The 20,503-nt window shown below is 41.2% G+C and overlaps 1 protein-coding gene across 6 annotated transcripts in view; it reads left to right on the plus strand.

Annotated features, from left to right (window-relative positions):
• LOC101793360 (high affinity cAMP-specific and IBMX-insensitive 3',5'-cyclic phosphodiesterase 8A) overlaps positions 1-20,503 on the plus strand; it is a 183,778-nt gene that overhangs the window by 152,448 nt on the left and 10,827 nt on the right. For 5 of the 6 annotated variants that reach the window (XM_027466406.3, XM_027466405.3, XM_072043455.1 and 2 more), the window contains 7 exons: positions 2,116-2,333; positions 3,190-3,322; positions 8,829-8,993; positions 9,949-10,078; positions 10,850-14,922; positions 16,781-16,939; positions 17,549-17,615. In XM_027466406.3, coding sequence (XP_027322207.1) covers positions 2,116-2,333; positions 3,190-3,322; positions 8,829-8,993; positions 9,949-10,078; positions 10,850-10,959 — 756 coding nt within the window. In that variant the 3' untranslated portion in view covers positions 10,960-14,922; positions 16,781-16,939; positions 17,549-17,615. The remainder of the gene's footprint in view (positions 1-2,115; positions 2,334-3,189; positions 3,323-8,828; positions 8,994-9,948; positions 10,079-10,849; positions 14,923-16,780; positions 16,940-17,548; positions 17,616-20,503) is intronic. The other variant, XM_013106371.4, reaches the window with a different exon arrangement.

The raw sequence follows: 20,503 nt of genomic DNA on the forward strand, positions 1-20,503 counted from the left end.
ATTTTTAGATAGAAATTCCTACCATGAATTGGCCTGCCTAAGGATAGTGCTAGTGATGGGCACTCGGCTGAGACATTTGTGATTGTAAACAAGCTTCTGACAGCTCATTAAAATTGTAGTAAGTCCCTTAACCTGGAGCTGCAGCTTATTAGTGTGCTCTCCAGAGGCTGACTCACAGATACCATATGCCAAGTGGGAATAGAACTTCACAGGATATTTGCAGTCCCTTATTTGCCAGAGGTTTAACTGGTCTTCCCAAGAACATCTATGAAAAACAGACAAGATCTGGAATCATTTCAATGCCACAGAAGCATGACTGCCTCCTCCTTTTCAAAAATGTTATTTCCATTCCTCTGTAGGCATAGCAAAAGAAAAAAAAAATGTTGCAACAGAAGAAGGAGTAGAATCAAAGTTCAAGATTCTCTCTTTATCTTCTCAGATTTACAGCCCAGCTGCTTTTGTGTTGTCCAGAGTTCAACTTAAGTTAAATACAGAAGGCCAGATTCTGCCACTCAGAATCACACAAAGATTTTTTTTTAGTAAATTGAACTCAGTTCTTGTCTGGGAAAACTTTCTGGCTCCCAAGTTAAAGCAGTATTCTCAGAATCATTTCCACTTCTGTGCCATAGGAGTTAACACAACAAAGTTAGAATCCTTGACCTGAAGTCAGAGGTAAAGGTACTGTAAATCCCTTTGAAGTTTGTTATGTCACACTCAGGAAATAAGCATGAGATACATTGCTGTGGCCCTACAGGTCAAGTATTCTCCAGTTTCTTGCCACTTTCCATCTGCACAAGTCTTTCTCAGCCAGACAGAGATCAGTGTGGCCCTCCCAGGAGAACTTGTTCTAAAATCCCTCTCCCCTAACTTTATACCTCAAAATTAGAATCCCATGAGCAGCAGCTGAAAGAAAGAAGGAAGAACCTAACACACAGGAGATAGTATTTCAGACAATGATAACTATGAACCTAGGGAAGAAATACTTCTTTGCCTTTTCTTTTTCTCCACAAGAACCTTTTTGCAGTCCTCACTGAATAATATCCTTGCTCCATCAAAGTCACTGCATTAATTTCACACAGTGAAATAAGGTATGCACAGTCTTTTCTACTGAGTGAAAAAGTATGAGTGAAAAGTCTGACCATTGTGAATGGTACAATCAAAGTCAGTAAAAAATGTGGACATTAACTCAAGCTAATTGAACTGGAAATTATCTGTCCTGCATCTAGATTCAGCAGGGGAACAATTCTGCTCATGTCTCTTTCGTTTTATTAAAAATTTTAACATAAGTGTTTTGTATTTATGGTCCTTCACAAAAAGCACAGCATAAAGGTTAGTTTCAAGAAGCATACAATAAAGTTTTCTGAGATCCTTAGTGCTTTTTCTCCTATTAGTACAGTATTAAAACTTACAGTATAAAACCTTAAAAATCAAATAGTTTTGTGTTTTCTTACAGGGTAATTGTAACTAGACATAAAGCAATGACCAGTGTCAGTAGACAGAAAACATGGAGTGCAGCATGGTAGAAGAATCTGAATCTGATACAGCAAGCATAGAACAGTGTCACATAATTTTTCCATGGATATAAACCATCAAGAATTCTTCACAGAACTCATATTAGCTGTAGCCTCAGGACAGTATTATAGAACTGGATGTATGTGAAATACTCTTTACAAATCACAAACCTAGCCAGCACATAAGTGGAATATGATTAGGACACATTCAGTTTCCAAAAGAAATGAAGGAGTCTGGTGGAAATATAATTATTTTTAGCAGTGTTCATTTTTTTTCCAAGGGTATTTCCCTAACTCAAGTGAAGGTGGTTCATGTGTTGTTAGAAAACACAAACTAATTTATTACTTCGCATTTATTTAATTTGATGTGCTTTGTGAAAGGTGTGGCTAAGGCAAAATTCAAGAGGAACAAAATGACTTAAAAAGTCATGCAGTGTTCAATGAAGCTTATAATGAATTTTCCATTGCTCTGTCTAGAACATCTGACCCTTACTGATCTGCAGAGTTCTGGCTTTTCTCCCTTAGCAACTTGGCTTAACCTTTATGGACAGAGTAAGGTTTCTAATGAGTCTGCCAGGAAAACTAAGCATCTTTCTATTTCCAGCAAACTTTGGATCCGATTGATGAGGTTGCCGCACTTATTGCTGCCACAGTCCATGACGTGGATCACCCAGGAAGAACAAATTCTTTCCTGTGCAATGCTGGCAGTGAGCTAGCAATTCTCTACAATGACACCGCAGTGCTGGAGAGCCATCATGCTGCCCTGGCTTTCCAGCTCACCACCCGGGATGACAAATGCAATATATTTAAAAACATGGAAAGGTAAGCTTAAACACAGGGTCCCTGTCTGCCCACTAACATCTCTCAGTTTCTTCTGAGTAGTACAAGATAATGCAAACAAGCATCCTAGAGGAGAGCATGCCTTGTGGATAACTGTATGTAGCCTTTGCGAAAGTTTGCTTCTAAAACAGTACAATACTTCTGCCTGTCCCGCACAGGCTTAGGAGTCTTTCCATGGTTTCAGTTCCTCCTGTGAATAAAAAGACAGACCTTGTCTAAGGAGCTTACAGTGTAAATCCTGATGTTAGCAAAGTCCTATTTTGTATTCTTGGACACTGAAGATAAACTATGGATGAGTGGATGTATGTTTGCTGGGTAGAACAAAGATAGAAAGAGTCAGGAAGAATCACTAAAACATTAAATGTCTTCTTGCAATGGGAAGGATAGTGAAGGACCTGCTCTTCTCCTTCCAGCACAGAACAGGAAATACATTTAGGGTGAGGATGACCACTGCCTTGGCTCATTCAAGATACAGCTGAAAAGTATTGCTGAAAACTTGGCAGGAGCTTGAGCTGTGGTTGAGTGTCTGTGCTAAAAGCCTTGGGAACACACCGGTGTGATGTGTCCTGGCAGCCCTCCTGAGTAGCTGGTGCCTCTGCTTCTGCACAGCTCTTACACTGTTTCTCCCAGAGATCCACTCATGCCTCTAGCATATATGTCTCTGCACCAAAGGGTACTTCATCCAGCATAGATGTAGCTACCCAAGCCTTTCTTACTCTTTCTTCCCCTTGCACCTCTCAGCAACACAAATGGTCTTTAGCATTTTTGTTAGACTTGTTTTAGCAAGCAGCCCTTTGTGAACCAGCCAACATTCTTAATTGTTTCCTTCTTTAAACAGGAATGAGTATCGAACCCTTCGCCAAGCCATTATTGACATGGTCTTAGCAACAGAAATGACAAAGCACTTTGAGCATGTCAACAAGTTTGTCAACAGCATTAATAAACCCTTGGCAGCGCTAGAAGAAAATGGGGTAAGCAACACTGCAAATCTTCCTTAAAATAAATAAGCAGGGACTGGGAACTGTTGGCAGTAGGAAATCTCCATGTGGTATTCTGAGAAAGTTCATGAGAAACATGGAGAAAGAGAGGTTAGAAATGTGTCTTTCACCTCTGGGTTTCAATACCCATCTACTTAATGTCATCATCACCCATTTTGAGGATGAGTGGGACTCACTTGGCTCCTATTAATATTGCAGCACTATGATGTTTTATGAGAACCAGCCATGTACTGGGGACCAGAAGCCTGTATATGTTCCTGTTAAAAATGTCATTTTGATGAACCCAGTCACTCTGGTGGAGAGAGTGCTAGCAACAAGACCTTGCATTCTTTTTGGCCATTTCTGCAAAGAGGCCAAGATTTGTCTCAGGACAGAAGCTGAATTACTCCCTCCCTCCCAACGGGAACCACTGGTGGTGCAGCATAAGGGCAGGTATACTGACTGCCATATGGCACAGTGTGGAAATCAGGGCCCTCAGCTTTCACTGCTGCCTGGCAGCATTCATGGGTTTTCTGCCTACTTTCTTTTTTAATCTTTAAAATAGATCATGGTGGCATTATGTATCATATAGACATAATCAATAGCCATCTGGAACCCCATGGACACAATGAAATTGCCTGTTAGGAGCTCATTCTAAAAAACCACACTAGTTTCAATAACAGCTTCAACCAGCAGATTTTTTTTTGCCAGTAAGAGCAGCGTATAATTTTGTTGGAATGGTTTTTGCAAAGAGAAGATTTTCAGAAATGGTTATAATAAAGTTTGCAACGGTGGCAATGTCCTGCAGGAGCTGTAATGGTTTTCTGTGTTTTCTTACAATGTTTTTTTTAGAAAGCCACATTTGTGACTGTTGTGTGCAGTGGGGGAGGGCAGTCTTTTTTATTATCAGAATGCGGGAGAGGGACAGATCTTGTTCCTCACCCATCAGAAGCAAACTGGAGCTTAATTGGAGGAAAGTACCTTTGTCCACAAGAGTATGTGCTAGAATTAGCTTTGTTCTTGGCACCCAGAGATGCTAATGAGAACTACATGAACGTGGAGCCAAAGTCCCAGTAGGATACTGGTTTTACTGACTAAACTAGGAGAAAGGCTGTTAATTCTGTGGCTGTGAAGTATTTTTCCCAGACAGCTCCACGTCGCAGAAGGCTTTAAAGTCACAGACAAATATTGTTGACTTCTGTGGGTGCTGTGTTGGACCTTGTGTAGTTGTTCACCACCTAGGGCATGCCTACACTTCAAGTGTCTGCTCACTGCTATCAGCACCTAGAGAAGACCAAAACTAGTTTGTGCGTGTTTGTCCTTAGATTCATCATTTAATAGCTAAGCCTTTGTTATCACAGTTGGTCTCCTATCTCTCACAAATAAAGGAAGGATAGTGAAAAAACATGCTTAAAGTTGTCAGAGGTTACCAAATGGAAGGACTACCATCTCTTCAATGTAGCGGCTCCATTTATATGCTTATTACAATGCATTCAGGCCTTAATTCTATCTTCAGATTCTGTTTTCACTGATTCTTCTTTGACTTCTTTGAGTTCTTTCACTGCCCACTGTCTTGTCATGCCGTTTTCAGTTCTCACCCACCATTTTGCTCCTTGGCTTCTCACTGGCTCTGCCTCTCTTCCTCCTCCTTTTCCCTGCACTAGTTCTCACACTCACCAAATCTTTCCTGTTTCAGCCTTCCTCCCCTCTTCCAACGGTGTTGGCTTGCTACTCTACTCTCTCTTTCACAGCTCCCAGGATTTTTATGCCATTCTACTTGTTCCCTTCTCCATTTTTGCATTCAAAGCAGGCAACAACCTCCTTTTCCCTGCTTCTGTTTTTCTGCAGGTTTTGTTTACTGCAAGTAAGGGAGAGAGAGGCTCCCTGTTCTTAGTTATAAAACCTGGATTTGGACAGTGTCTGCTCCGGCATAGCCAAGAACTACAGTTGCAGCAAGAGTCTTGTTCAGACCCAGGCTCCAGCAATCCCTATTGAACATATACAAACCACTTTTTTTTTTTTCCCCCAAAGTTTGTAACACGTCCAGCAGCTTTTCAGAGATGGTGACTGGCTTAACCCAAAACCATTCCTCTAACTGAATTCCAGGTCCTCATTCATGAAGATGTGAGAAACAGCAGTAATTCTTAACATGAGCACGAAAACCTTATTTCCCCAATCTCATATTTAGAAGCCACCAAATCATTTTTAACTGCAATTTGCAAGAAAAAAAAAATCTGCCTAAGGCAGACACCTGGTGGGGAAACTTCAACCAAACAATTTCAGTTGGCAATCATGGACAGTATTAAACAAAATCTTTCAGTGTGGAGTATCAGTCTGCAGGCTAACCTACAACCATAGCTGTAGATGTAGATTTGTTGTTGTTGTTGAACGGTTGTAAGAAATAACATGCTAATACATATATTTGGATGCTGGATAAACATTTTTTGTTTCAGGATTGTTTAATGGAAACATAAAGCCAGAAAAATGGATGGAAAATTGTAAGGGTAAATGTTTTGCTGCTCAGTTTCTTGATTGTAACAAACAAGAGAAAAAGAAGGGGGAGTAATTCTTTGTAGATTACAAGTAAGTGAGCTAGCCAGGAAAAGCTAGGGCACTTCTCTTTCTGTACACAACAGTCTGCAGTGTTACCATCCGGTATCATCCCAGTGCTACCATACTGCAGCCCTGCTCAGCCCCCAGTTTCCCCTGGCATGTAGGCACACTAAGGAGCTATTCTCCGGTCAGAAAGAAAAGGAATAGAAAGGGAGTAGATGGGGGAAGAAAGGAGGATGAGTAATGGGTATATCTGACAGAAGCAAGGAGGATATAATGGCTGTTGTGATGAGGACGGAGGACTAAGAGGAGCTGCAGAAACCTGTGAAGTAGGGGATGCAACGTAGAGAACGGGGCAGGGGTGAACTCAAGAGATTATCTAGCCCATCCACTAAGCAGGAGTAATTTTACCTACAGAACTGCTTCGAAGAGGCTCGTGTTTACAGCTGTCAGGGATGCAGAAGGCACAGCCTCTCTGGGGGCCTGTTCCCAGAGAGAGGAAGAGACTCGGAGGAGAACCAGGGGGCAACTTTCTGAGCAGCAGTGTCTGTCCAAAGAGCCACACTCATCTCGCCTGTTACAGAGAGCTGGATGGCTGCTGCTACCTGGGCCTGTACAGTCAGGCAGTAAAAATAAGGACAGTGACATACAGAAATCAAACTAAGTTTGATTCTGCCCTTGAGGGCCAGGGGCTGCAGAGAAATAACCTGCCCCACAAAGCATTTGTGATTTATAGCAAATTCTGCCCAAAAGTGGGTGGAAAGACAAAGGCTATATAATTTGTATTGAAATCAAGAAGCAAAATGTTTTCCTTCTAGCTGGGAGTTTCTCAGTTCAGCAGGTTCCTATTAAAAGGCCTGTAATGTGTGAGTGGGTGAAACCAATCATTTGCTGTGCTTGTTACTAGCAGAACAACACTGACAGATCCCCTTTCAAGTCTGGTCGTATATCTGGTTGCAGCGGCAGCGTGTGTTTCCTGGCCCGATTTCCAGTCGTGGCTGTGACTCAGTGTAATGTTTGCAGGCTGAGCTGCCAACCGTGTGTTCCAAATGGGACAGTTCCACTTATTATTTTTTTTTATTTATTATTTTTGTACATATTTGTTCAAAGAGCCATGCTGAGAAGCTGCTCTGTTTGTTTCCTTTCTTCTTTTGTTTCATAAACTGAAAAAAATCCTTTCCAGCTCCAGCATCCTTTATCCTCCCATTTCCCTTCATGATGTCACCTAAGCCTATGACAGGAAGCCAACATCTGACATGCAGAGACACCTCTGCACTCTGAGCAGGATGCTGGGACTAAGCACAGTTAGCACATTTTATTCCCAAGACATCCGCATCCAGCAAGTAGAGCTGTGCCCTTGGTTTGAACGGATCACGGAAGCAAACATCCTTTCTCGATTCCTGGTGGTTTACCTAGGAGGATATTCTCTACTACCCTTAGCTGAATGATCTCTAATCATTTTCAGAGCTTAGTTTTTACTCATAGCTTTTGTTTCTAGAGCCTCCTTTACTTTATGTTGACTTTCTCTTGCCTCATGTTTCTATGCATTTGGGGATGTATGCAACTCACTTTGTTTCCCCTGTACTTTCCCTTCAGCATATCTAAAAATGAGGGAAAAGAATTGGTTTGAGAGTCTCATTTCAGTAGGAATTGTGGAGCTGATGTTTCTGAACCAGTAGTATACCAAATGACAATTAATAATCTAATAATTATTATATTCTTCCTTCAGAAAGAACTTTCTTCCTCAGAAGAACTTTCTTCTGAAAAATATGTCCTAATAAAAGATCAGAATGTTTCTGCTGCTTTGTAGAAGCTGGCTAGTATCTCCCTCTTTGTGCAAAGTGCTGCAGAAACTGGTGGCTTATTGTTCTTGCTACTATCCCTGTGACTCCTTCACTGCATTGTCTGTAGACCAAAACCTTGTTGAGTGCTAGAGAAGTCTAGTATATTCCTTGCTTCACAATATTTTTTTTCCAAGTAGAAGATGAGTCTTTATAAATTTCTGTACCTACTCATCCTGAAAGAGTCAGGTAATAATAAGGCCCTTAGATGTGATTTTTAAGATATTTTAATCCTGAATGTCTGTTCTTTGGAAACTCACTTATCAGAGCTCCACAGAAAATAGCTTCCAATCTGGATCTTTGGAACCTTTACTCATATTAGCTGTATGCTGCCTCCAAATATAGAGTACTGTTGACGTGCTTGTATGTGCAGCCTGGGAACCAAATATAAGCTGTGTGTGGGCTGAAACCTTTCCTAGACTTGCAGAGGAAAGATGAGGCTGTGTTCAGAAGCATGGTTTTAATATATTGCTTTAATACCAATAAACTCTCAGAAAGCAAAATGCCCAGTCAGGTCAGAGACTGATGGGCTCACATGGCTGCAGTGGAAGAGAACGAGGAGCACGCCTGAGAGGCAGTGTGGGATCTGGCTCTCCTAATGGCAGCGGCACTGTCATAATGATCAATGCTCATGCTGGTGAGCTTTGCATGCAGAGAGGACGACTGTGCATGTCGTGTCAGTTCTTTTTTTGTTAAACCAGCTATTCCACTGTTAATGTGCACGTCTATTAATCCTTGCATTTCAGCAGAGAATTACCTTTTTCTGCCTACATAGTGCTCGTCACTAACTATGCAGTGATAAATGGATCCTCTCCACACTTTTAGAGGCACGTAAGACTTAGAGGGATTAGGTGACTTGCCCAAAGATGCCCCAGAGATGCCACAAATACAGTGAATGGATCCAGAAACTGGAGTCTGGTGCTAGCTCAGAGCTGTGGCTAACTTTCATAATCCCCCTGTAAATTCAGCTGGACATCAAATATGACAGTCAGTAACAGGACTGATCCCTATAGGATCTGCTGAAGACATTCCCAAGGCAGAAAGCTTTTGACTAACAGATAACAGTTTTTTGTTAATGGATTGTTTTTAATTCTCAAATGTTACAGAATAATGGTGATGGAGAATCAATCAAAACTGTTCTCACGTCTCCTGAAAACCGTATCCTTATCAAACGCATGTTGATAAAGTGTGCAGACATTTCCAATCCATGCAGACCCATAGAGCAATGTATAGAGTGGGCTGGACGCATCTCTGAGGAGTACTTTGCACAGGTAAGACAGCTAAAAAGGGCTGCTGACATTACATGTGAGCATCTCTGTAAAAGCAAAGAGAAGTGTGCATATACTGCCAATGTTTCAAAACATCTAAGAGTGCATTAAGCAATCTGAAAAATACCGCTTGTTTTAATCTGAAATGATGGGATATTACTCATGCCACTACTAGATACTTTCAGACAGAAGAAAGTTGACATCTACAATGCAAATTCTTCAAGACTACAATGCAGTTTTTGAAAAACTTAAGCCTTTAAGTTGTTCAGTTTGGAGGTTGTTTTTTTTGTGTGTGTGTGTATGTGTGCATTTTGCTTGCATGTGTTCCCATCACAAGGCAGAGGAAGGGGGCCTCTAAATACCCAATATGTCTCAAGAATAGGATCGTGAGGTTCTAGTGTTAGCATGGGAGCAGCACTCACTCCAAAAAATACTCTAAGACCTTAGTAAACCATGCTGAAGAAGGTTTTTAGGAAGATGGGAACATGGGGCAGGCAGATTCATTATTACTGATGATAGACCAAATACTGAAACTGATACCTCAATGGGGGGAAAAAAAAAAAAAAGGAAAAAAAAAAAGATAAAAAAGATACTTTGCTACCTCTTATTCGCACAGAATGCTCTTCTATTAGTGTCTGACCATGGATATGCATGTTTTAGCTCCGAAGCAGTCATAACTTCAATTAGTAGTGCATGGAGTAACTTAGGGATGGCTTTGTGTGTAAATGCAGATGATAAATGTCACTTTGTGCAAAACACTGGAAGGCACTATTCAGCTACCGTTTGGCTGAAACCTGTGCAAGTAGGTGCTTAAGATTAATTGCTGCTGCTTCAGATTTCTTGAGGTTTCTCTGTTTATTTAGCAGTTGCATGATCTAGTCAGTGTCAAACAATCTGCTGCTAAAAGAAGCCGTTAATGTAATGTGTCGTAGAATAATCACAAGAGTGTTCTTTGCAGACTGATGAAGAAAAGAGACAAGGTTTACCAGTTGTGATGCCAGTTTTTGACAGAAATACTTGCAGCATCCCCAAGTCACAAATATCGTTCATCGATTACTTCATCACTGATATGTTTGATGCCTGGGACGGTAAGTGAAACTCTGCTGTATTTCCTAACAAGAAGCATTTTGTAAACATTTGAAAGTACTGTGATATAAAATTGCTTTCTTATGGCTCCTGAAGAAAATGGGAGAAAAAGGAAGATTTCTACAGTTCAAGTAAGCTTAGTAGTGTCATTATTGCTTAAAAGTATTTCGATACTGCTACAAACTATATTCTCATGGCTTCTCTTTAATATATTAGTTTCAGACAGAGTTTAACTTTTTTTTTTTTTTTTAAACTTGCTTCTCTATAAATGGAGAACAGAACACATTCTCTTTGATAGCACTTTGGGCATAATCATTTTGTCTGTGTTAATATCAGTTACTCTTCAAGACAAATTTCTACAGTCTGGAAACTGCTTGGGGGAGCAGCTATTTCCTTCCAAGTGCTGCCTCCGTGGTAAAAGTGGTCAGAAATGTGACTCTCCTGAATGCCAGATCATGACATGTGACTGAGATTTGATAAAGTAGGGTAATTACAGGCATAATTAGTTATGCCCCTCCTGCAAAACTGCGCCCCTTTGCTGGTGCTTGCATTACTAGTATTAAATAGACTCACAGAATTGTTCTCAGTAGCCTGGGAAGATACGTGAGTGATGAGAGCTATAAAGCCAGAAACATTTCAAGTATCAGTATGACAGATTTAAGCTTTCCTACTTAACGCAGTTGCCCAGACATTTCAAGTGATATTTAAGCAGACAGAATCATGTGACTGTTCCAATTCTGCAAACTAAATACACTCTGCCCTTTCTTCCCTAGCATTTGCAGACCTGCCAAATTTGATGCAGCATCTGGATAATAACTTTAAATACTGGAAAGGACTAGATGAAAGGAAGCTGCGGAGCCTTCGACCACCACCACCAGAATAGCAATTAGACTATGGTGTGTAATTTACTAACCAGATGCATATTTATTCAAGCTCACTTTTGTTCATGTGATTTGAGATTTGTTTTGGTCTCTTCAGTATTACAGTAAGGCTAGCCCGTGCACTTGGGGAACTTTCAAATTCAAGAGAACATGAGGTCAGCAGTTGACTTCCACAAACTACCATGTGTGGACTCCAATGAAATAAGCCTATCAAGTGGAATTACACTGGATTGCTGCAGTACTCGTACTGAAGAGGGTTCATTAGTGAACATGTTTTTGTGCTATCTTCATACCAGTATGTGAAGCTGGAAGACCTTGAAGAATTCTCATAAAAAAGGACATTCACCAGAAGATTTTGCATAATCCTCAATTCCGCAAGTGAAAAAGAAATATCTATTAATAGTGACTCACAGCTTTTATGAGAAAGCTACATGCTTTTTATAAGCACTTAAGACAGTTACGTAGAACAATCAGACATTTAAAATGCAACTCTCCATGAAGGAATTTTTGATCTATGAAAAATAGATGTACTCTATTTTTTCACATCACAGAAGGTGCAATCATTCACTTCTGAGCACTACTGAAAGTGAGTTCTCTTTAAGAAATTTAGTAGCAAATGTAAAAAATAACACAAGAATTTTTGAGGTTGATCGTTAGCATCTATGATTAAAATGATATGTTTTATTTATTTTGTTAGATGTTCAATATTTTCTATGAATTTATAAATACTTAAAAGCCAAAGCCAACTTTAGATGCATTACAAATTTACATGATTCATACTCATTAATATACATTTAATTGATGTACAGACCTTTTATTTTCATAATGCAAATACAAAATACTATACAATGATACATTTTTATTGCACTGTAAGGATAGATGTGTATGTTTAAATATTGTCTGATTTATGTTAATTAAAATAAGTTTTATTGCAAAGGTCTCACTTGAGAATAGTAGAATAAACAAGAAATGTATACTGTCTGAGCACCAGAACTGCAGTAGTTCTCCCACAAACCAGTGACGACCACCTGATCTTCCCTTGGCTACAGAAGATAATAATATGTTGGAACTTTTTGTTTTCTCCCATGAAATTTTATGACTGAATTCCCTGTCAAAGTCTGCCTTATTTTATATAGTATTTCTACAAAGCATTCCACAGCATATATGAAGAGGTAATACTAAACATCTAATGAATTTCAACATTTTATAGCGTATGTATTTTCCTCTGCCATGAAAGAAACAGAACATAAAACCTCCAACAAAAACCTTTAACTCAACAAGTTTGTAAAGGCTGTGTACCTTCACAATTTGAATGAAACCTTCATAGCAAACACCAGAAAATAATAAAATGTATATTTTAAGAAGTGTCAAAGTCCTAGCCATTTCATTTGAAATGTATACGTACTTTGTAGTTTGCAGATGAACAGATGCATGAAATCCTTTTTAAAATAACTGCTGTCTGGGGAAGGGAGGAGTTGAGGGGGTTGGATTGGCAATAAGGGTGATGAAAGGTGGTATATGGCTAGCAAGTCCCTCTGTTTGTGGCCTGCCCTTGGCAAACCCATCAAACCCTTCTGTGCACTTAAGACACTGTACACAGCTAGAAGCAGTGCCATGCTGTATTGCACTGAAGGACTGAAGGAGTATCCTGTCAGCCTTTCCAGTAGGCAGGAAGCCACTCCAAAAGCACTGAAGGAATTGTTAACTATTGTCAGTTCAGAGTCAATTGACTGATTTTAGAGAAGGGACGTTTTGAACCATTCCTCAAGAATCACAAGCTGAGGAGAGGTGGACGATGGAGCAGTTCAGGGGCTGCAGCAGCAGGAGCCTTAAAGCAGGTAAGAAAGGAACAGGTGACCGCTCCAGGTGTTACCTGTTTCTGTGTTTCTCCTTCATCTCCTAGCTAATGATATTCATGATATGCTACTATTTGTAGCTCACTGCTCTTTGTGTTTGCATTGTGCCTTTCTGCCAGTGCTGCCCTCACCATGTTTGTATGTTCTCCCTTCCTACTTGGTATCTGGGTTAAGTGTTGGGGCAGCAGGCAATTTCCTTTCCTAATTCCCTTTATTTTATCAGTGCTTGTATATTGCCAAATCTGGTGGGGCTCAGACCCTGCCTAGGAACATCCAGACCATACCGATATGTCAGTGATTATAGCTGGATAGAGGGTATGGGGTCCTCGTTGATCTTCCAGGGGTTTGACAATCATTACTGAAGGTTAAAAACAAACAAACAACAACAAACCACTCTATCTTTTCAAAGGGAACGTGCAAGTAGAGGGTGAGTTAGCTGCCAGATGTGTTGTTTTCCTGGCAGCGTTACACTGTGTCTCCATACACATGAATCTATTGTAATCAGCTGTAATTTGCCACCTGGTGTTAATCTCTTCCATTGCATGCAGGCTCCTGTGCCTAGTTCAAGGAAAAAAAAACTACTCAGGCTCCTTTAGAGGAAAGCTGCATCAGGCCTTCAATATCTCTACTAACGAGCTGCAAAGAGGATATGAGAGGAAAAGTAACAGCATAAGAGTCCAGAGAATGCCTTCAGGAAGGGGGTAAAAAACTTCCTTCATAAGCGTAGTTATTGTTCTGGGTTGTATTAACGAACGGTGAAAGCAGTTAATCTGCTATAAAAATGCCTGCTGCATCATCACTGAAAAGATGTGAACAATATGATTAATTCCCTGAAATTCACACTGCGTCTTTAATGCCATTACTTGGAGTGTAGAGCTGTGCTAATCAGCCCTCTGTATCAGCTAGATTTATGCCTGTATTGCTGTACAATAAATTCACTAAATGTAAAACAGTAATTTGCAGCCACTGAATGCAGCTCTGTTCATTCTGTTGCCCATCTAAATTTTCCTGTTGCCAGGGACAGATTATAATTAAAGAAAGTCTGGAACCAGCATGCCTGATCCTCACCCAAGTTCTCTTCCCACTGAGTGTCTCTCAGTGGATTACATCCCTTTTGCTTTTTCAGTCTGGCACCCAGGGATGGAGCTCTGCTGGGGACAGGAACCATGAGTTTACTGATGTATTGATGGTCCTTGACTATGGAAGGGAGAACACTGGAACTGGAAGAGTATGTTTAAAATTATTCCCAGTTTCAGACAGTCTTATACAGAGTCTACACTTTTCCTTTATTCTTGGTTTAATGCTAATACAAGAGTAAATTCCAATGTAGACATGATAATGGAGAGTTCTTTTATTCACCTCTGGGGCTTTAATCTTACAGCTTGTTTTAAAACTGAATAAGGTTCAGCAATTGAGCATTAAATGAGCCGTTCAGAATTGTTAGCTGGTTTTCATGTTACGTGTTTTTATTCAGGCAATACTGCTGCTAAACCTGGCTATCAATTTAGTTGCTTCCAGGTGACTCTGGAGCTGTTATGATCTGGAGAAAAAAAAAAAAAAAGTTGGTACTTCAGCAAATTGCCCAAGATGAATATCTTGGTCCCTTCAAGGGATAGGTATAAAATTCTGGGTAATAACTGCCTTTTACAAAGGAGTTATTGCGTGTAGCCAACTTGTCACAGGTCTGAATCTGGATTTCATACTAGTTTTCCCAATGGCTCTATATAAATTAAAAATCACCCAAAATTAAATGAATGTCTTGGTTTTTGTTTCAGTGCTTTTCTTGGTAGCTGTCTCTGCTTGTCTCAGTAGACACATCATTGATACGATACTTGAGAAAATGTGTCATGAACATGAAGGAATTCAAGCAATGACAAAGCCTTTCCTATATGAAAGAGGAGAAAGGGTAATAAAATTAACTATCTACTAATCCCTCACAGGATGCTCAGAGACAGCACAGGAAAACTGTAGCCAGTTGTGTCCTTCTGTGAGACCAGAAGGGTTTGAGTCATGACTCTGAGTGGAGCACTCCGAAATGAAGTCTCAGAGCTGTTCACAAGCTTCAAAACAAGTAATCTCTCTGCTGACGTGTGACATCATGCCTCCAAGGTACAGTGGTCCCGGGGTGCTCATTAAATGATAGTGGGATGGATTGCATTTCATCCTTACATGATGTTTGGATGCAGAAAACAAGCTTTTAAATTACTGCCATGTCCCTCCACAGCCTGTGCTACAGGTTCAGAACAAAGGGATGTCCAGGTGCTTCACGTACTTTTTTTTTTGTTTTGCTGAAGCTTTGGTTCTGTAGGCAAAGGATTTCTTTGTTGTATCTCCACTAAATGCTTTCTCTTATTCCTGCTTTGAATGTTACTAGGGCAAAGTGTCTCATGTTTTCATTTTTTTTCCTTATTTAACATCTTTAAGGATCTCCTCCCACACTTCCCAAACAAACCTCAGTGAATTTAGCTTTGCAAATCTTGTCTGGTTATGTGTTAGCATCCTCTTTAACAAGCAAGCCAACTGAATTAGAAAAGGCCAGAGGATTCAGAGCCATTAAGCAAAATGGGCTTGAAGCTTCTAAACGCCTCTGAGATCCTGCACCTTCAAGCCCAGCCCATGGAGTAACCATAGGTGTTTCTCAGGCCAGGGAAAGGATTCTCATGTTTTGATCTTCCATTTTTTCCCTCTCAGCTTCTTTGTCTTCCATTTTTCTTCCGATGCCATTTGCTAGAAGTACTTCCCTCAGCTTGCACAGGCTGTGGATCTCCCTCAAACACACAGCCCTAACACTGGGACTAAACCCTGCCAGTCAAATGGACACTTGCTGCTTGCAACAACTGTTAGCACAATGCAGTCTTATTTTTTCTGATACAACTTCAAGGGAAAATACCCGGTATTGGCTGAAAGCCTTACACTGGTACCCGCAGACAGGAGAGTGCATAAGTTAACTGAAGCAGCTTGTGAGCAGTTCATTGCTGCTGCGTGCAGTGTTGTTCTCCCACGTACAAATGGAAGTTCAGGAGTGTTTGCAAGCATCTCTGCCTCTGGGGTTATGTTAGCAAATGCAAGCAGCCCTGGACACTTGAAATTTGAATCTCGCCTTTCTTGGTTTGCTTGCTCCCCCCCTCGAGTGGCAAGAGTCATTGCTAGAGCTAAAACTAATCTTAGTTCAGTCCATGGTAATTAACAAAAGTTACTTCATCCTTTAATCACATTGATTTTTCTTGAGGTTGAGGAATAGCTCAGCGATGTATAGTTTCAGAGGGGAAGTGAGGAAGGTGATTGCCTGGCTTTGAAATGAAAGGAGGAATTTAGCTAGTGTGCAATTATTCAAGTAAGAAGTTGCTCCCGTCTGTCTTTAATATTCCAGAGTAGTATTTGATGTAAATCCTTCCCTAGAGTTCATTACATTAGCTCTTAGCTCAACCTGAGAACACTGAGTGCCAAGTTGGGTGTGCAGCGCATTTTATAACCAAGCAGAACGACGTCATGCTAGTGATCCTGCAGCTCCCTAGCTCCTTGGGAGGAGGCATGGTTTTGTCTTCAGCCTAAATGTTTGACCAAATTCCCTTACTGTTTTCAACACAGAATGTGTGAGAGTATTGCTTTTCCACCAGGAAATGTCCCCTTTTGCCTAAATTAGATGTTATTTTGCTACTGATATTTTTCTTTACATGAAATTTTTCCTTTATAAGAAAATTCTTTTTTCTTCATAGATCCCTAAATGCTTTACAAGAAGACACATTCCCCCTTCCCCCCTCCCCCCAGTAGCCCTCTTGCAAATGGGTAAAACAAGCTGCAGGCCAGCCAGTGCTTTGTCTGCACCCACCCTGGCCTGGAGCTGGGGGGTGCCAGGCTACTACTGAGGGCTCTGGGCTTAACCGTGCTGACCTTCAAAAAAAAAAAGCAAGGAGAGAAGTTTAGAAAGCAGGTGATTTCGTAATGGTTTGCCACTGCCACTTTACAGAGACACTGATCAGAGCTCCTGAGAAGCCAGAAATCCGCCCTCCCTCACCACCTTCAGCAAGGCTCACAGGAGAGCCCAGAGACACCGCTGCGTGCACACCGTGTCCCAGCGCCTGTCCCCAGCGGTGGGTGGTGCCAGCTATTTCAGACAGTGTTTACCGTAAGTAAGACTGCAATGATATAGGGTGAATGTAAGTGCTATGAACCAGGCAAGGTGCCCAGCTGACACACAGAGCCAGAGCCTGGGCTGGGAATGGCATGCATCACATTAGACAGTTTTGGGGCATAGTGAGGGAGAAAGCACCCAACTGCATGAATAGACAGTTCTCAGGACATTATCAGAACAGAATGAAATTCTCCTCACCATGCAACCAAGCCCTAAAACTGAGCAGCCTCTCCCAGCCCCTGAAAATCCATGCTGGCAGACTCAGTGCAAATATGCTATTCCCTGCTATGACAAATTGCTGACGTGCCAAGGTCAGAAAGCAAAAAGTTTTCTGCACGCCATCATGCCAGGAATAAAAAGAAAGAAAGAAAGAAAACAAAAAGCTTTGTTTTAAAATAAATGGTTTTAAATAAGCAAATATTCTTTTGAACTACCGTAGAGTACAAACCTAATAATATTTGTTAAGTAACTATCAGTGACATATTTAAGTCTGGCTTAGTATGTATTAGCAGAGTGGTATTTGTGCTGCTTTTGTTGTAACAAGAGTCAATAGCATTTCTAGAAGATGATCTGAAAAAAGGGTTTTTCTTTTTTTCCACTTAGTGTCACACAGAAACACCGGCTGAGCAGCAGACCCGCCTCAGGACTTTCAAGAAAAAACCTTCCTAAGGTACTGATTTCACTGAAATCATATTTCTCTTTCATTGGCTTAGTTCAGTTCATGTTCTGCTTCTGAAGTGCTATTTTTTACCCATAAATCCACTTCCTTTTATCACTATGGCTTTCTGAATTGCCTGCCCCAAGACTGCAAATGCAGCCCTATTATTATAGTCTATCTGAAATGCCACAGTGCCATGGCTGAATAAAGTTCTAACACATTCCACCTCTTCTGATCAGCTGCTGCTCCCTGAGGTCTGGCAAAAACTAGGCTCACTGCTATCCTTGACTACTGCAAGGCTTTTTAGGGGGCTAGGGACCACCTCATAGGGCTAAAATCATGTGAGGCCCTGGGGAGGCTGGAACCATGACGGACTTGACCCAATGATTAAGGAGGTATTGGGGAGGCATTGGGGAGGCAAGGACAATCCCCAGACATGGACTGTATATCTCGAAACAAGACACTGGAACTCATGATAAGGAAGCGGCAGACGGACAGAGAAACAAATGTAAGGACTATAAATCTCAAAATTGGACATTGGAATTCATTATAAAGATACAACAAACGGAAGAATTGGCAACAACCAGCTCTCGCAATTAAGAAACGTGCCAATTCAGCAGATTCCTGACCAAAGGTGAAAAGTACACTGTGAGGAAGACTCGGGGTCTTCCTCCCAAAGACCCCTGCCCACGTCCCAAAGACCCCTGCCCACAATTCTTGGGAGGCTCTACGCAGGCGCAAGGTGCCAAAAGGCTAATTAGCATGAGAAGCGAGGGAAGGCGGGGATAGGTAATGCATATGTATAGGCGCTTGTAGAATATTGAGAGATTGATTGTATAAATTCAAGACTGCTTTCCGCTTTGGGTATGCACGATAGGTGGAGAGATCCCCCGTGCATCCAGCGCTGCAATAAAGAATATACCACTTAAAGGAATTTCGGCTTCGATCTTTGAATCAATCTGGCACCCCAGATGGGACTACCTCTCTGCCGGTCCGCAGGACCCGCTGGGGACAGGACTCCCTAGGGTACCCCCGGGATTTCCCGGAGGGACTCCTCGACTCACCGGATCACTGCGGAGGCAGACAAGGACCCCATCATTGTCAGTGAGTATATTCTTTATTCTGGTTTGGTTTTCTGGTAGACCGGTCATCTGGGACTGTCCAGTAAGTCGGAAGGTGACTTCTGCAGGACAGTATTTGGTATATACTTTGTGGTTAGTACCACAAGTGTATCTGGGGACCTTGAGGTCCATCTGTATCTGGAACTGTCTGTAAGTCGGAAGGTGATCTTCTGCGAGGCAGTGTTTGGTATATACTTTGTGGTAAGCACCATAAGTATATTTGGGGACCTTAAGGAAAGAGCTCGCTTTAAGGTCCATCTGGAATTGTGTTGTTTATTTCGGTTTTCTGACTCATGGAGTATGGTATTTAACTCTGGTTATTGTTACTGTGATTTTGGCTATTTTTCTGGTGGTAATAGTAGGTTCGTGGCATTGTTATAAGAAAGATATCGTTATGGTGTTACACAGTTCGGTTTTCTGACTTATCGCATGTGGAATTTGACTCTGACTATTGTTATTGTGATTTTAGCAATATTGCTGGTAATAGTAGCTTTGTGACATCGCTACTGAAAGATATTGCGTGCCTGTAATTTTGTGAGTGATACGTTTTTGTGATACGCTTTTGTAAGTAACACGTGTATTCTGAAAGTGTGAACTGGAAAATGGGGGGGCGAGCAAGCAGTGAAATTTTAAAGAAAAGTGTGTTAGGATGTGTTTTGAGTCACTGGAAGGATATTGGAGGATCTGCTGGTGGAAGTGTGAACAGGAAAACATTGATAAAATATTGTAATCAATGGTGGCCGCTTTATAAGCTGGAATGTGGAGAAAAGTGGCCCCTAAATGGAACTTTAAACTCTAATGTTTTGCTACAGTTAATGTTGGTTTTGAGAAGGAGAATAGGATGAAATGTTGTATACTGATGTTGTTTCAGCATCTTGGTGGGAAAAGGTACGGAATTAAGTCGGCCCCTGACTGAGCTTTTGATGTTGGCATTAGAGAAGTAGAGGCTGGAGAAAGATAAAGGAAGTGTTAAAAGGGTTGTTGAAAGTGTTAAAGGTGTTTGAAGTTGAATGAGCAGGGAAAGAGGATGTAGGAATGTTAATAGTTCTGCCTCTGCTCTAGGCAGAGATCTTAAAATCATGGGTGTTAGCCCTTTGGGGCAAATGGATCATGATGGGTCCGAGAGAGAGTTGTTATGGAAACAGAAAAACAGTTAACTCTTAAAACAACCTGAGTTCATGTGCGAGCTCAGATTACCGATGGGACCGCTCAGGGAACTGTGGACAACTGCATTCCCCTGACCGACCCCACTGAGACCCTAATCATCCCTAAAATTATGAACGGCTAAGTAAATACTAAAATCTGGATGAATTGGGAATTGAGAATATGCTTCCAACAAGGTCTAAAAGAAACCCCTATGGAATTTTTGGACCAACTCTGAAATGTAATGAAAATAAATAAATAAATAAATAAAACAAAACGGTTTGGACCTGGCTTCGGAGGACAAATTGACTAGCCTTTTTCTAGGGTAATCATTGGTCCCTGATTTCAACAGGAATAACGGGGACCTGGGGAATCTACCCTAGCGGATCCTCCACTGATTATAATGAAGCTAGGGGAGGAATGGAAGTGAAATTTCTTATTGATATGGGGCAACGTATTCAGTTCTAAATCAAGCATTAATGCCTTCACAGAATTATTATGTTAGGGTAAAAGGTGTGTTGTGGTTTAACCCGGCTGGCAGCTAAACACCACGCAGCCGTTTGCTCACCCTCCCCCTCCCTCTCTGAGACGGGGGAGAGAAATGGAAAGTGAAGCCCGTGAGTTGAGATAAAGACA

The sequence above is a fragment of the Anas platyrhynchos genome, chromosome 11, assembly GCF_047663525.1.
Source record: "Anas platyrhynchos isolate ZD024472 breed Pekin duck chromosome 11, IASCAAS_PekinDuck_T2T, whole genome shotgun sequence".
In the NCBI taxonomy this organism is placed as follows: Eukaryota; Metazoa; Chordata; class Aves; order Anseriformes; family Anatidae; genus Anas; species Anas platyrhynchos.